This window comes from Nestor notabilis, unplaced genomic scaffold (genome assembly GCF_000696875.1).
Source record: "Nestor notabilis isolate BGI_N333 unplaced genomic scaffold, ASM69687v1 scaffold1208, whole genome shotgun sequence".
NCBI lineage: Eukaryota > Metazoa > Chordata > Aves > Psittaciformes > Psittacidae > Nestor > Nestor notabilis.
Genome location: NW_009941261.1, coordinates 7,872 through 21,951, shown reverse-complemented (window position 1 = coordinate 21,951; position 14,080 = coordinate 7,872). Strand labels below are relative to the sequence as shown.

The 14,080-nt window shown below is 40.0% G+C and overlaps 1 protein-coding gene across 1 annotated transcript in view; it reads right to left on the bottom strand.

The window, feature by feature from the left end:
* Positions 1 to 13,808, bottom strand: part of VMP1 (vacuole membrane protein 1) — a 58,351-nt gene extending 44,543 nt beyond the window's left edge. The window contains exons 1-4 of the mRNA XM_010020774.1: positions 13,708 to 13,808; positions 11,489 to 11,621; positions 9,056 to 9,146; positions 7,037 to 7,147 (exon numbers count right to left, since the gene is read on the bottom strand). Coding sequence (XP_010019076.1) covers positions 7,037 to 7,147; positions 9,056 to 9,146; positions 11,489 to 11,621; positions 13,708 to 13,783 — 411 coding nt within the window. The 5' untranslated portion in view covers positions 13,784 to 13,808. The remainder of the gene's footprint in view (positions 1 to 7,036; positions 7,148 to 9,055; positions 9,147 to 11,488; positions 11,622 to 13,707) is intronic.
* Positions 13,809 to 14,080: the final 272 nt, after the last annotated feature.

The window sequence follows — 14,080 nt, the reverse complement described above, 5'->3', positions numbered from 1 at the left end:
AGCAGGCACGTGGTACCAGTGCCACGTTGCTGCTTTGAGGACTAACACAAAAAGCAGATATTTTGTAAGCGTGTCCCCACACTACATTCTGTAGGAGCAAACAGGCTCAGGTCAGGAAAAGGCAAAACTGGAAGAATACAACTTTATACTCTGGTGCTGACAGAAGACAAAAATAATCTGTCAGCATCCTCTCCTTGCCCTTTCCTAGCTACCCACTTATTATTTCTGAAGAATAAATCACAGCATCTCTTCAAATTGACACTAGCAGTGATGATCTGCTTTAATGGCTCCAATTGGAGATTGTCTTGCACAGTTATTATTTCCAACCTATTCGAGGAAGCAGTGACATGAAAAGTATAAAGTTCAGGCTGTGCATTAAAAAAAAAAAAGAAGAGAGCAGAAACTCCAAGGGAACAAATCACGAGACAGTACAATGTGACCTCCCAGCAGAGTTATGAGATGCAGAACCAGTGAGAAGGAAGTCAAGAGCAGAAAATGAAAACAAGATGCCAGAATCTAAAAGGTGAAGTCCATCAGCCTTCAAAAGGAAGAAAAGGGTGTACCGATCATCTAACTAACTCCTCGGCTCGGTACAAGTTTAAATCACTACACGTGGCCACGATGCTCAATACAGCTTAAGTATTAATATGACATCGCTATTTTGTGGAGTTCTGACAAGTCAAAGTAAGGTAACTAAGCCTGCACAGATGGAGGTGCTTCACGTTCGCTGTTTCTTGCCACGGTTCCAACTCCAGATAAACCATCCAGACTCTGATGTACACCACTTCCAGCAGCACTGGAAGCTGTATATGGAGCTCGCAGTCACACCATGTTGGGCTCTGACTCATGAGGTCCAGCAATTCACAGTGGGGCAATACATGAGGTGAATGCTTCCAGCTGTTCCACCAGCCCCTGCCCCAGAGGTTACTATCTGGGAGCAGGACAGGGGACCAGCAGTGTCTGCTTGGCAGTTGTCAGGCTTGCACCCAGCAGAACTTACACCACCATCGGTTTCAACTCATGTTAACACACTAGACTGGGGACTTTGGGCTCAGTCCACAACCTCCTAGCCTGAGCTGCAGCTGCTGAAGGGATTGTTCTTCCACAGCATAACCTAAACCAGAGGTGCTGGGTTTATTCTCCACAGGTATGGGTATCCAACACATAGAACAACAACGGGTGCGCTCAGAGAGACTAAGACTCCAAATGCGTATTTTTCTCCCTGAAAATACCATTTTTAATCTCAGATTTTTTAAATGCATGTAAACTCCTAGAAGATTTAAGAAACACCCAGGTCACACAACTAATCTGGCAACAGTTTAATTCATTGTACCCTTCATCATTGTATTATTAATATCAATGCTCAAGCAGAACAGAGCCCATGTGAGCCATGAGCAGGTGTTCCCATCAAGAGCTGGTTAGCAAAAGTGGTGGTGATGTTTTTAAAAGTTCTATGTTGATTCAAGTATTCCAGGATGTTTCAGTTCATTGTAGAAAGCTCAGGACAGCTGGAGGAAGTAGGTTTAAAGGCATGAAGGAAACAAATGAGAGAGTAAGCGTCACAAACAACCCTCGCACAAACAGGATCCACTTCAACTTATTTTAGAATTAACTGTTGTCTTCTGCACGCACCGTGTATTTTTCTTTCAACCACCTTAAAAGGCCAATAGCAATATCTGTGCTCAGATTACTAGAACCATTTTCATTTCATTTGTTTTAAGCTTGCAAGCTGACATGTGAATCAAAGAACAGCAGGGACTGGAAAGGAACACTTCACTTAACAAAAATAATTCAGGGCTGGGAAGGGGAGCATTGCTGCACCCTCCCACCTGGCTGGGGCAGCTCAGCTTTTGTTTCTCTTTTTCCTTTACATACAGAACCCACAGTTTTCTGGATTACTCATGCTAGTTTTGAACCATCCACATGGAAAGAGCAAAACTTCTCCTGAAGCTGACAATCACTATGAAAACACTCCTGGATTAAAGTCATGAGTAAATAAAGGGATGGGAAAAAAAAAAGAAAAAGATAGTAAGTTCTGTGGATTTCCAAATGATTCTGCGTACTTCATAAAAGTGGAGTAAGCCCCATTGTGTGAGCTCTTCTTTATAGAAACACTTTGGTAATTTTATCATGAGTCTCCTTACAAGCTCAGCTCCTGGAATCAGATTATAAAAAGAATTCAGTTTGATTTTTAAAAGTTTTCAGTAGTCCTGTCAGGAAAAGAGGTTTTTATTTGTGGTTTGGATGGGTTTTTTGTTTGTTTGGTTGTTGCTGTTGTTTTGTTTTTTGTTGGTTTGTTTTTTAAATTATGTTTTTTAGTTTTAATTACTTTGCAATCTTTTTGTTTAAAGCTGATGAGCTCATTATTGCACAAGGTGTCTGGGATTTTAAACCTTCAGATTCTAACCGAACCCAGTTCAGATAGGGCCAAAAATACAACACATTTCAGCTGCAAACCACCAGACAAAAGTGGTGGGGGCCAGAATGTGCCAAAGCCAAACCCTGAAACCAATTCAGATCAGAAGCTAGACACTGAACCCTCAAGCCCAGATAAACTCAAACTGGCTTCCTAAAGCCAGCACTGTCAATAAGGACACTCTATTTCCAATTCACTTCTCTTTAGAGGCAGTTTTCTGTTCTTCTTCATGGCCTGAAATTATTGCTGTGCTCTCTTCCAGGCTGCTACAGAACACCCCAGAATAAGAATTGACAAAACCACATATGACAGTTCTGAAGAAATCCGAACTCTTGTGTGACCCCCCCAGCAAAACATTCCTATTGCACCTCACGTTTCCTGTTTGTGCTAGTCCACAATCCGGCCACCAGCAAAAACCTTTTCAGCAGTTGCTCCGCTTGGCTCTATCAGCAAGCAAGCAGAGATCCATATTTAAGACACAAAAACAACAAACAAAGCTTGCTCCACACTTTTGACCCGTGAGGAATTCGCTTCCATTCATCCCCCTCCATTACAGATGTTAACAGGCCATCCGCAGAAGGGACAAGGCTTTGCAATGGGCACTCATTAATTCTAAGCCCATTTTGTTTGCCCCAGCCTCATCTTTTGCAATCCATTTGCCAGAGCTGAACTGAAACCAAATCACGAGACAGAGCATTGTGTGAAGATGGCAATGGTGGCGGGTCCCAATCCGGCACTCCACCTAGTGTCCCTCGGTCCAGTGCCCTCCATCAGCTCGTTCATTTCATTTTGTGGCAGCAAACTGACCTCTCCAAGACATACAAATGCAAGAAATTCCTGATGAGTTACCCTCAGTCATCTTCTTCTGGTAATTGAGTGATTTGTGCCATTTATGTTTTAATACACCACCAACAGAAAACATTTAGGACTAAGAAGAAAAAGCTGTGTGCTGCTAAAACCAGTATTTAGAGTCATTAATCGTAACAGTTTTATTTCCTGCAGAACCAGATCATGATTACTATTTTTAAAATGCTGTTTTTAAAGAATTGTGAAAACCCCTTAATGGACTTTGGGAAAATAAGCCAGCAGACTTCTTTTCAAAGTGTCAGAATAAAAAGGATTCTTGGAAGAGTGGCCTGCTTCCCTAATTTCTGCACTGAAGATCTGCTCTGTGCCAGCCTTTAGCTCAGTGCTGATTTGCAGCATGAGAATTGTTTCCCAAAAAGCCATGTAAAATTTTACATTTAGTGCTGACTACAGCTAAGGAAGCAACATTAAACTAGGAACCAATCCAGCAGACAATGTTCAGCTCCTTTATAACACAGAGTTCTTGAATCACAGAAACAGCAATAAAAAGCCCATTGTCAAACTAACAAAATCGACCTTTCTCTCCTACAGGGATGTTCACAGCAAGGATGTTCTGGTGACCAGCAAAATCCAAATCAGATGTGAACCAATATTAACCAGGGGCAGTAACAATCCCTTCGCACTGGGACAGCTTTAAAACTACTTAAAGCAAACTGTTTCCAAGCACTCTCTTCTCAGCTCACCCCAGGATCAATTCTGGCACTTGGAATTTACGCTGCTCCAAAGAGCGGCTGGTGAGAGATGCTCAGAAGAATCCAGACAAATGACAGTTTTCAACATCGGAAAAACAGCTAACGAAGCCAGGGAAAGCAAACATCCAGAGTCATTCATATACTGCATCTATTGCATAACTGCCTCTGTGATCTGCCCAGCTAACAGGCTGTGCCCATAAACAGTTTGATGTGGAAACAGTCGCAGGCAGTAACTGGAGAGATGCACCTGTGTCGCAGCTGCAGCACTGAGGCTCACTGTCTGAACAGGTGCCCACGTGCCATCAATTCCTACCCCTTGGCCCTTCATGGCAGAGACAATGCTGCAAGCCTCAGCAAGAGCTCTGCAGCGCATGGGTGGGCCCGAGAGCATTGTAATTGCATTCCCACAACCTCACTGTACATACACATTTAAAATGAGCAATTAATTAAAAGCAATTTTGAAAACACTTACTGAGCCTGTTCTCTATTGCCAGTAAATCCAGGCATTAAAGCAGAAGACTATTTGCTGGTTGTAACTTTTCATTTCTTTGAATCAAGAGAAGAATAAGTTTTATCATAACAAAGAAATGTAATTAAAGTATAGGGAACATGAAAAGTAGATACAGAGTAATGTAAGAGTTAACATAGCAAGTTACCAGGTTAACCTGTTGGATTTTACTTTGAGAGGCAACTGCTGCACGACTAATAAAGCAAAAAATAGCTTAAAACTCCTCCTTGTGAAAGCTGGAGTGCCTAACTGCATTTTTTCCAGATGGGTTAGATCCAGAATACTATTCTGAAATAATTTACCACTAAAAGTTGCATCTACCGCTTGAAGGTAGTACTCTGTGTTCCCTTCCAGACCAGGCATAGGCTCAAACTGAGGAGATATGAAGCAGTGTATTACTACATTGATAGCTTATTACATACACATATTGCTGATATGGCTGTATTGACAAGAACATTATCAGTCCAGGTACTTAGAATGGCAACACCCGGTAAGACAGGTCTGTTTTTACAGCCCCAGTGCCATCTAGTGGCTACAAAGCCACATATATTCCCCCAAGTTATGAACCTTTCGGTGTTCAGACAAGCCTTCAGTGCACAGAAAGCATTGACTGAACTTAATTCCAGGCTTATCACTAAATCTTGCACTGGAGAAAAGAGGAAAACAAATCCTTGCTTCTCTTCCTACACTCAGTGCCTTCATGAAGTTCCCTCAGAGTAACAGAAACATGCTTATGTGTCTTACATATGTAAAATGAACAACTATTTCTCCGGTAGTGTTACACATTATATACCAAGGGTACAGTTTTACTATATTTTATTCTACAACCACTTTCTAATTATCCAGTGCCATCTACTTTGCCTGGTTTTTATCCTTCCTAACAAAGATTTGTAAAACTTTCCTTCCTATGTTCCAAATAAATACCTTTACTCACAATATTAAACTAAACTTCATTTCCTAGGTGATACACCTCCCTGTAATCTTTGGAAGGGTGTTCACCTCCTATACACCCACCACAAGCTATATTGATAAGCCAACAGAGAAGTTATATTTTGCATATACGTTAGGTTAATGCAAACTCAGGTCAAGGTTTGAATATATCCACTAGATTTGCATATCCCACAGGAAAACTTAAATGATATGTTATGAAATTTAATTTGATTTCTATTAAAGTAATTTAGAACTATTTAAACATCTAGATTGTTGAATACAGAGTAAAAGAGAGGTCAATTCCACCTACTTTTATTAAAAAGGTGGTGCTGTCTTACGAAGACTTCATTACGTGAGAAAAATAATCTTGGAGTGGCCTAGGGTATAAAAAGCACTCTTGCTGCCCTCTCTCTGTCCTGCTGCATGTTCACTCCCACCATAGGCTGGCAGAGGACCCAAAGCGAGCAGAGCATCTTGTTTCAGGACTGACGATTTTGACTGATCCTCCTGCTGTGCAGTGCATGTGTCTTACCATCCCCAAGTTATCAACAGCATCATCTCCAAGTCAGAAAGATCCATGTATTGTCAATTCACTGCTAATCACCATCCAGTGTTACATAAAAATGTTCAGATACTGTATTCATTAGCTTTACTGAATGTTCATTTCCAGCCATTTAGACTGACACCAATATTTTTGCCTAGAAGGCTATGCACGAACTTGTTTCTGTTTAGCAATAGTTTCCTTTCTCCTGCACTTTCTGCCTCCACAGTCTTCAGGAAAGAAGCTACACTAAGAGCAAGGTTATGACTTGCTAATGTAAATGCAGCCCATGCAGATGCCATTTGGTCTAACAGGCATTGCCCTGTGTGGAAAAGCACGAGTTTCTTGTTTGTTGTAGTGTTTTCTGTGTTATTGTTAATGATTAAAGCAGTTCTGAAAGTAAACATCTTTAATTGTTCCAAATACAAGATGACAGTTGTTGCATAAACTGGTTTTAATTATTTTGTGGCCATGAATCCTTTTCTTAAATCCAGCACAGTGGTTTCATAAACAGGGAACTAATCCAATGGCCAAAAGCAAAACACACCCAAACATTTCCCTGACTTTCCTAGCTAAGTTGAGATAAACAACATCATACAACTTTTCAGAACAGATATTATTTTATCTTTGTAGACATTTTTCTTGCTATTAGTTTCAAAGCAAAATCAATACTTTAGCATAGCTGCCTATTTCAGCCAGAAAAATGACCATTTTAAGCCACCAAAAAAGAGTATGCTGAAAAATTTTAAATGGAAACATTTGAGCTGCATACACACCAGAAAATGCATCACTTAAATTAGGAAATTAGAGGATAGAGCTTGCAGATTCTGATCCATTGTTTCAAATGAGGATTAACAAGAGTTCAAAAAAACATATCATATACAAACTACAAAACAAGGTTATATAGCATAGAATATGACTAGCATTCGCTAGAGCCCAGGAGCATTACACCAAGTATTTCTCTTCCTTCAGAAGTACTTAACATTTAGGACTCATGGAATATGCTTTATTCACATAATTTAAAATATGCAACAATTAAAATAATTTGATTCAGAAAGAACATGGTGCAGAAATATCCTTACCAAATAGAGCAGAAAGGTGTGGAGACCTGTTCCAAGTCCAACAGAGGACAGAATGCCCAGTCCTACCCAGTAGGCACACCAGAAGAACTTCTTCTCCATATATCGCACATACTGAAAAAGAAAAGTCACAGAAGAGAAAGACAAACCAAGAATGGTGATATCTCCTAGGGGAGAAAGTTACAGCTACAGAGTAATCTAGATTACAACAACTGAAATAGAATTCCAAATACTTCTATTTGCAATTTATTACAATTACAGTACAGAACATGTACAGAAAAGAGAGCACTTTGAAAGGAAAAGCCCACACGCCTTAGAATCAGCAAGTTTCCAAGAAGATGAATGAAAAATTCAGGTTCAATAGCAGGGAGCTGAAATCCAGAACAAGCATATGAGGTGTGAGCAAGGAGCAGCAAAGCCCCAGACAGTGTCTACTAGAGCCCAAGGAGTGAGCACACAGCTCAGGGAATTGCCCAAGCAGATTAAATGAAGAATTAGAATTAACTGCACTTTCGATCTGTTGAATGCTTTAGCTTGGACTAGCAAGTAACCAGGCTTGTTACTTTTAAGAAAAGATTAAAATGTTGGTTGCATTTTCATCTTTTGCAATGGTTGCATTTTAATTTACGTGCTGCACACATAAATGAGGGATTATGGGGAAGTCACAGCAAATTCTGGACATAAAAAGTCCAGTTGGGTACACTGGAGAAACAGGAGACAGTAGAGACAGTATCTCCCTCCCACTGGCACAAGAACAATGCAAAGCGGATGAGCCAGGTCGTCAGCTTGTCTGCATCAGAGCCCCAAGAAGAGGTGACATTTTATACCATCTAGGTTTGTTCCCAACAGGCTCAAGGAACCCTTGAGCAGCTCTGCTCAGCCATACCTTAGTGCAGTGGAGGTCCAGTAGCCAGCCCAGGGCCCATGTGCCCCAATACCAATTTGTAAGAGCCATCTAGTGGCAAATGTTGAGTGTGTCACTCTCCAGCCTTCGTGCTGACAAAGCCACCAACCAGGGCAGTTTTTAATGAACTGCCTGATGGTATTTGTCCATCAGGAACGGGGCACCAATTTATCATCTACTAACTTGCTCCGCATGGAAGTGCTTAGATCTCAAGCATGGGATTGAGCGAGCAAGAACGTGATGAGCTGAAGGAACTCATTTCACTACACTGCAAGACCCACACTGGGAAGCCAAGACTCATGTTCCAGCCCTGCACGTCCCTCAGGCAGAGACACACCAGAGCGGTTTGTATGTAAGCAAGTTCTCTGAAACTGGGAACCTGCTGATTTCAGAGACAGAGTGGGAAGATGATTCAGTTGCACATGGAAACGCTCTGCAGGGTTTAAAACAGCTGTCTGCCCTCAGGGAAAACTCAAAGAGAAAAGGGGAGAGGAAAGGTGCAGCCAACACTATCACTTCGTGCTTTAGCAATGGCTTACACTTCAAATGGTGCAAAAGCATCAGTCTTCATGTACACCAAAGCACAAAGAAGGGTTTTAAACATGCATTTGAAAACAATGGGGGTATGAGAAGCATCACAGAAACAGATTTGAACCATGAAACCATTTTATATCCAGAACTATGCCTATCCTAGCTGGTCAGGAAACCCTTCCAAAGCAGCAGATGAAACATTTATTCGGAACCACAAAATTCTATTATGACTCAATTTAACACTGTATCTCAAGAGCTCACACCACTATTAAAAGCTTGTTAACAGCAGATGTGAAGGAGTACTGCGGCATCAGAGGTATGCTTATTTGGGAACAGATGAGAAGTGGAACACCTACAGACATAACAGAATAGATCAAATGATACAGCTCATCATTCCCCAAGTCTAAAACACAACTCATCCACACACAACAGAGAGGAGTCATGACATGAAAAACAAATATCCTTAGTAAGAGTTCAAAAGATACATTACTATTTCATGGAGACCGCATTCAATTCCCAGGACACCTACTTTAGCACAGGGACAGAAAGCATTAGTCACTAAGGAAGGTAACTCGAAATCCTCGTACCTGTTGATGTGTTCCTTCAATGTAATAGGTAGCTGTAAGCACTGCGAGCGTCAGTAAAAAAGACACCAAGATACTTCGCCGATGCCACAATCTTAAAAAACAAATGGCAATTAGAGGGTTTTCATAATTTAGCACACATTTCAAAGTAACTGAAGTTATCCCACAGACTGGATCTTTGTGGATGCAGTCAGGAGGGACAGTGGCAGCTGACAAGTTTGCTTAAAATAAAAGCATAAGCTTCCCAAGAAAGTATCTGGGGACCCTTTATTCCTTATGGAAAAATCTCTGCTTTGCTGTCAAGTGAGATCAAAGTTCACCCATGGGGGTTAGTTTTTGTGGAGGGAGGAGAGGGGTTTGTTTATTTGGGGTTTCTTGGTTTTGTTGTTTTTAATAAAAGCAAAGTAACCATCTGAAAACAAACACAACCTGAAAACAAATAATCCAGCTTCTGCAGCTAAGACAGTCTCAAACACAGAGCCACCAAAACCACCCACAATTAAGCAAAGTGCAATGCAGGCACTGCACTGGCCCTGTGCAAGGGATGAGCAGTGGGTGGAACACAGAAGCGCCAATTTCACACTGCGTACTGGTGGGTAGAACCACAGTGAGAGCAGGAAGAACAAATCTTTACACTGTTTTGGTTCCCCTGATGTATTGAAATTAATCTCTCTCCTAACAGCTCAAAATTTAATAAATACATTTTAGCCAATTATGAAGCATTAGGAAGCTACTACTGTAAGGGGAGAGAAGTGTTTTCCTATGTAATTTAATACCCAAATACCTTTGAGCCTGTTTAGTTTTACATACATATTCTGCTTGATGTGTATATAGCTCACACAGCAAATTAGCAAATGCATTTATTATTTTCTGAGAAACACTATTATACTGTTGTTTAATGACTCAAAAAAGCAAGCACTAGCACCAGTTAAAAATCTCAGACATGAAATAGCAAACTACGAAAGTAACTGATCTATTTAGACAGATAGACAAAGATAGAAGTGAGACATGTAATACAAGGATATAGTCACAAACGTTTGCTATTGAGCAAGTTGAAAAAAGTCAATCTAATTTTCCTTTCATTTTAATATAACTTGTGCTGCTTATATTAGTATGACAATTGGATTTAAGTGATGGTCATCATTTATATCACAATTTACTCAAGTGGAACACAGGAGATCATCATGAGTCAATCTGAGGTCTCAACTTAATAGCTTAGAATAGTTCAGTATTATTTTCTGTAAAGATATTGTCATGCTAATGCCAGACAATGTAAACGTGCTGTACAACAGAGGGTGTGAGTGCTACCTGTAACAGAATTTGATGCCTAGGAAGCCAGGTAATAGCTTAAAATAAGACCTCAAATGTTATGTCTGCTGGGTTTAAATAAACGCTTGGAGGTTGTCAGAAATGGCTAACACAAGACCCGATAAAACACTTTGCTAGAACAACTCCTGATGATAGTTGAGGGAATGCACACAGTAAAACAAGCAGGTTTGGAGGTTAGGTTGGGCAGGGAGTAAAAGAGTATTAAGACTGCACTACATGAACTTGGTATTTTTCATACAAATAATTTCAGAAGATCAAAATGGAAAACGGAAGTTTCTCTCCATGGATCTTACGTATCAGCACCTCAACCGTGGGCCAGAAGGGTCAATGAGCACAGTCCATTACCACCAATCTCAGCTCATGCTGCAAAGGGGTGGTCCAACATCTAGAATCACCCACAGTGATATTAGATCCTATCTTCCAACTGGGAAAATGACTGTAAACTCAATCCCAAACACAAGAGATTCCAGTTACCAACACAAGCACTAGCGCATTTCAGCACTAGCAGGGGACATTAGGACTGCTACTCACAAATTTCCTAACTGAAACAAAAGCATTTTATCCAGTGTGTAAATAATGCTTAAAGAAAGAGCTTTAATAAATCATTTCATGCTGTGAAAGGGACAGTGTAGCTTAGAAACAAAGTCCTCTTTGCAGCAACATAAACAGCACTGCAAGTTCCACATAATCCTGAAGCCTGTTCTAGCTGAGCTATTTGAAGATCATTCAGCAACACTAGCACATACATTAATAAATCACTACTTAACACTGCAGTCGTAAGTACAGTATCTCTTGCCTTAAGAATCCCTAACCACTGACCCACTCCTTCAAATTGGAATATTCAACCCTTCAGAAAGTAAACTTGCTATTTTCCTCTACTGACACCTTACTGTATTGACACTTAGGTAATTTAGGCAGAAGGTCTGTGTACACAGCTAGAAGTATGGGATGTTCCAGCAGCCACCTTTAAGGTACAAAAATCAATGTTTTCTGAAAGAAGAATTTTAAAGTTATGAATCATCAGGGAATGAGAGGTCAGAATGGCCTACTGAATCAGAGCATAGGTTTCCCCAGAATGCTTAGTAGAAGTTAAGAAATTATCTTTACTTTATGGTCCATTCCTTCGAGTTTGTTAGAGTTTCCAGGAAAAAATACTGCAAGGTGACAAGCGGTTGTCTCCACAGTACAATATTCAACCTCTCTTCTCGGTCCCTTCGCTTCCGTTCACTCAAAGAGGAATCTGTAAATGAAAAGCAACAGAAATGCAAAAGCACAGGCTGACAGTTTGGATCCCACCCATCCAAAACTGTACTGACTTTTTTTTTTTTTGCCTGCTTTGTTAGGAAATTAATGTGAGCTCCTGGTCCTCTCTTCTACTCATCACAAAGCATTTGCTCCAAGTGCATCAGAAATCAGGTGGCTCCAGCAAAGGAAATCAGGTGGCTTTTTCCTTCATGCAGCTGGCAACCATTCAAGAATCTATTTGGCCCAGGGTACAAAAAGTCTTGCCTATCTATTAGCCTTTACGCAAGGTACTGCACTACCAGTTACAAATCAGCTAATATGTTAGGACAAATGCAACTCTCTCCCTCACTACAGAGACCACATTTCACTTGGAACTTTTGAATTTGGTTCCCTTCCAAAGCTATTCTCAGACTCCTTCAATCAAACTAGATTGAATTACACATGATCTTTATACACGTCAGTCAGCATGCAACTGGGTAACAGCATCTGCCCTCCCAGCCAGGATCCTCAGGCCATAGTAAGCCTTGCCACACAGCTCAGCTTCTCCAAAAGGAGCCCATCAGAGAGGAAGTGAATCCTGCTTTTATATCACAGTCCTTCACTGGACTGACACTGTTCATTTGGTTGCTTTTAACTGCAGTTAAAAGCAGCTTTGGTTATAAATGCAGAGCTCAACACTGCTGTAACACCAGTCACTGTACACTACCAGAACAAGTACAAAAGAAAGGTCCTTCTAACAAATGTGCCATTTTATGCTTACAGTACAGTCCGGATTAATAAAAACACCAGCTATTTTTTGGATGAGAATGGCTTGTTCAAAGGTCATCAGGCTAATGATAATAATTTTTAAACTTTTAAAGAAAATGAATTCTGAAATGAGAGAAAAGTAACTCCAAAACAATGGAAAAATACTCAAAAATAACTCTTGTATCCAAACAGACACCAAACCTGTTTAAACATCATTTGCTACACAAAGTCAAAACATGTATCCTGTTTTGCATATATTTAAAGCAATGCAGTAATATTCGTAAATTTTAAATTTTTAGAAAGCTGTTACATTTATAATATTAATCTCATCCGAATCCTCAGCATATTGCAATGTAAGATGTAGTATTTCAGTCTTACTCCAGTAATTGAAACATGCTGCCTTATCAGATGCTAATATTTACATAGAAATTGTATACCTCATCTGTCATAGTCCATTTAATTTTATATTCTTTATCTGAACTAACAGAAATCCTACAATGGCAGATGCTGGATAACATCCACGTTCCCTCGGAGTTACAGAATGATTTAAGCCTTTAAGTAAAAGGCTTTGATTTGTTCCATACATACAGTTCCTCTCTAAATTTTGCTGTGTTCATTGCTTCATGAATTTCTGTTCTCTACTTGTTTAATAAAAATGCTCCAACCTTGTTTTCAGTAAAGGTCATAAAAGACAATGGTGTAAGACTGCAGACAACTTGAGAAATCACTTGGTTACAAAACTTAATTAAATATGGAACTGGCACATTGAAAGCTGACAGGAAACAAACCAAGATGATCATAATTTCGGTGCTATACTACACAGCACAGATAATTCAGTGACATAAGGCTCTTTGTGAAATGTTCTCAGGTTATTTTTCATGAATCCTAAACATTAACCTGAGCTTACTTCAGATGTATCAGTAGGAAAAACAGGCAAAGATGGAGATGAAGTAGTTAACCGTTTTGTTGGTAATTTATAATTGAAAACTAGTAAATTATAGTGAAGCTAAATGTCAACAGAAAAGCTTAAAACTGGGAGACTAATAACTGGATTTCTCCCAGGGTAAAACAGATTTTTATTACCAAGTACTAACTTTCCAGTGCCAAAGGGTGGGGCTGGACAGCCAGACTTTGACAACCACATACTTGCCAACATAGTTCAGCTTTTTAGCTCAGTCCTGTTGCACCCCTGTTGGTACCCAAGTCAACTTTACAGGGCTTACATGCAGAGGAACTATAGAGTAAGAACTCTGGAAGGAGAAAAGAGTGCAAAGAGAAAACTGAATGGAAATACACAGCATAAAGCTGAGAACATCAAGTTATTTTCCACTTACCTGTAAAGTTTCCATTGTGCTGTTCTTTGATCATTCCTACACGTCTCTGGTCACAATCTGTTCCATTCTCTGCCATTTCATAGATCAGTCACGTATGGGGATCTAATAGCAGAAGAAAACCAAAACGCATAATGTCTCAATTTCTGGTTATGAAGACTCCATTTACTCCATAGTGAAAGAATACAGCCAAACATCCAGCAGTTCTCCAAAGCCAAATCACAGTTATCCTATATTACACCACCACAGAAAGTGATTCAGTTCCCACAATGGCAGAGATTAAAACAGTTCCACCTACAAAAATCTAAATTTTTCACTTAAATGACAAAACTCCCTCAATTTTAACAGCTGAACAAAAGCTTTTTAAACAACCCCT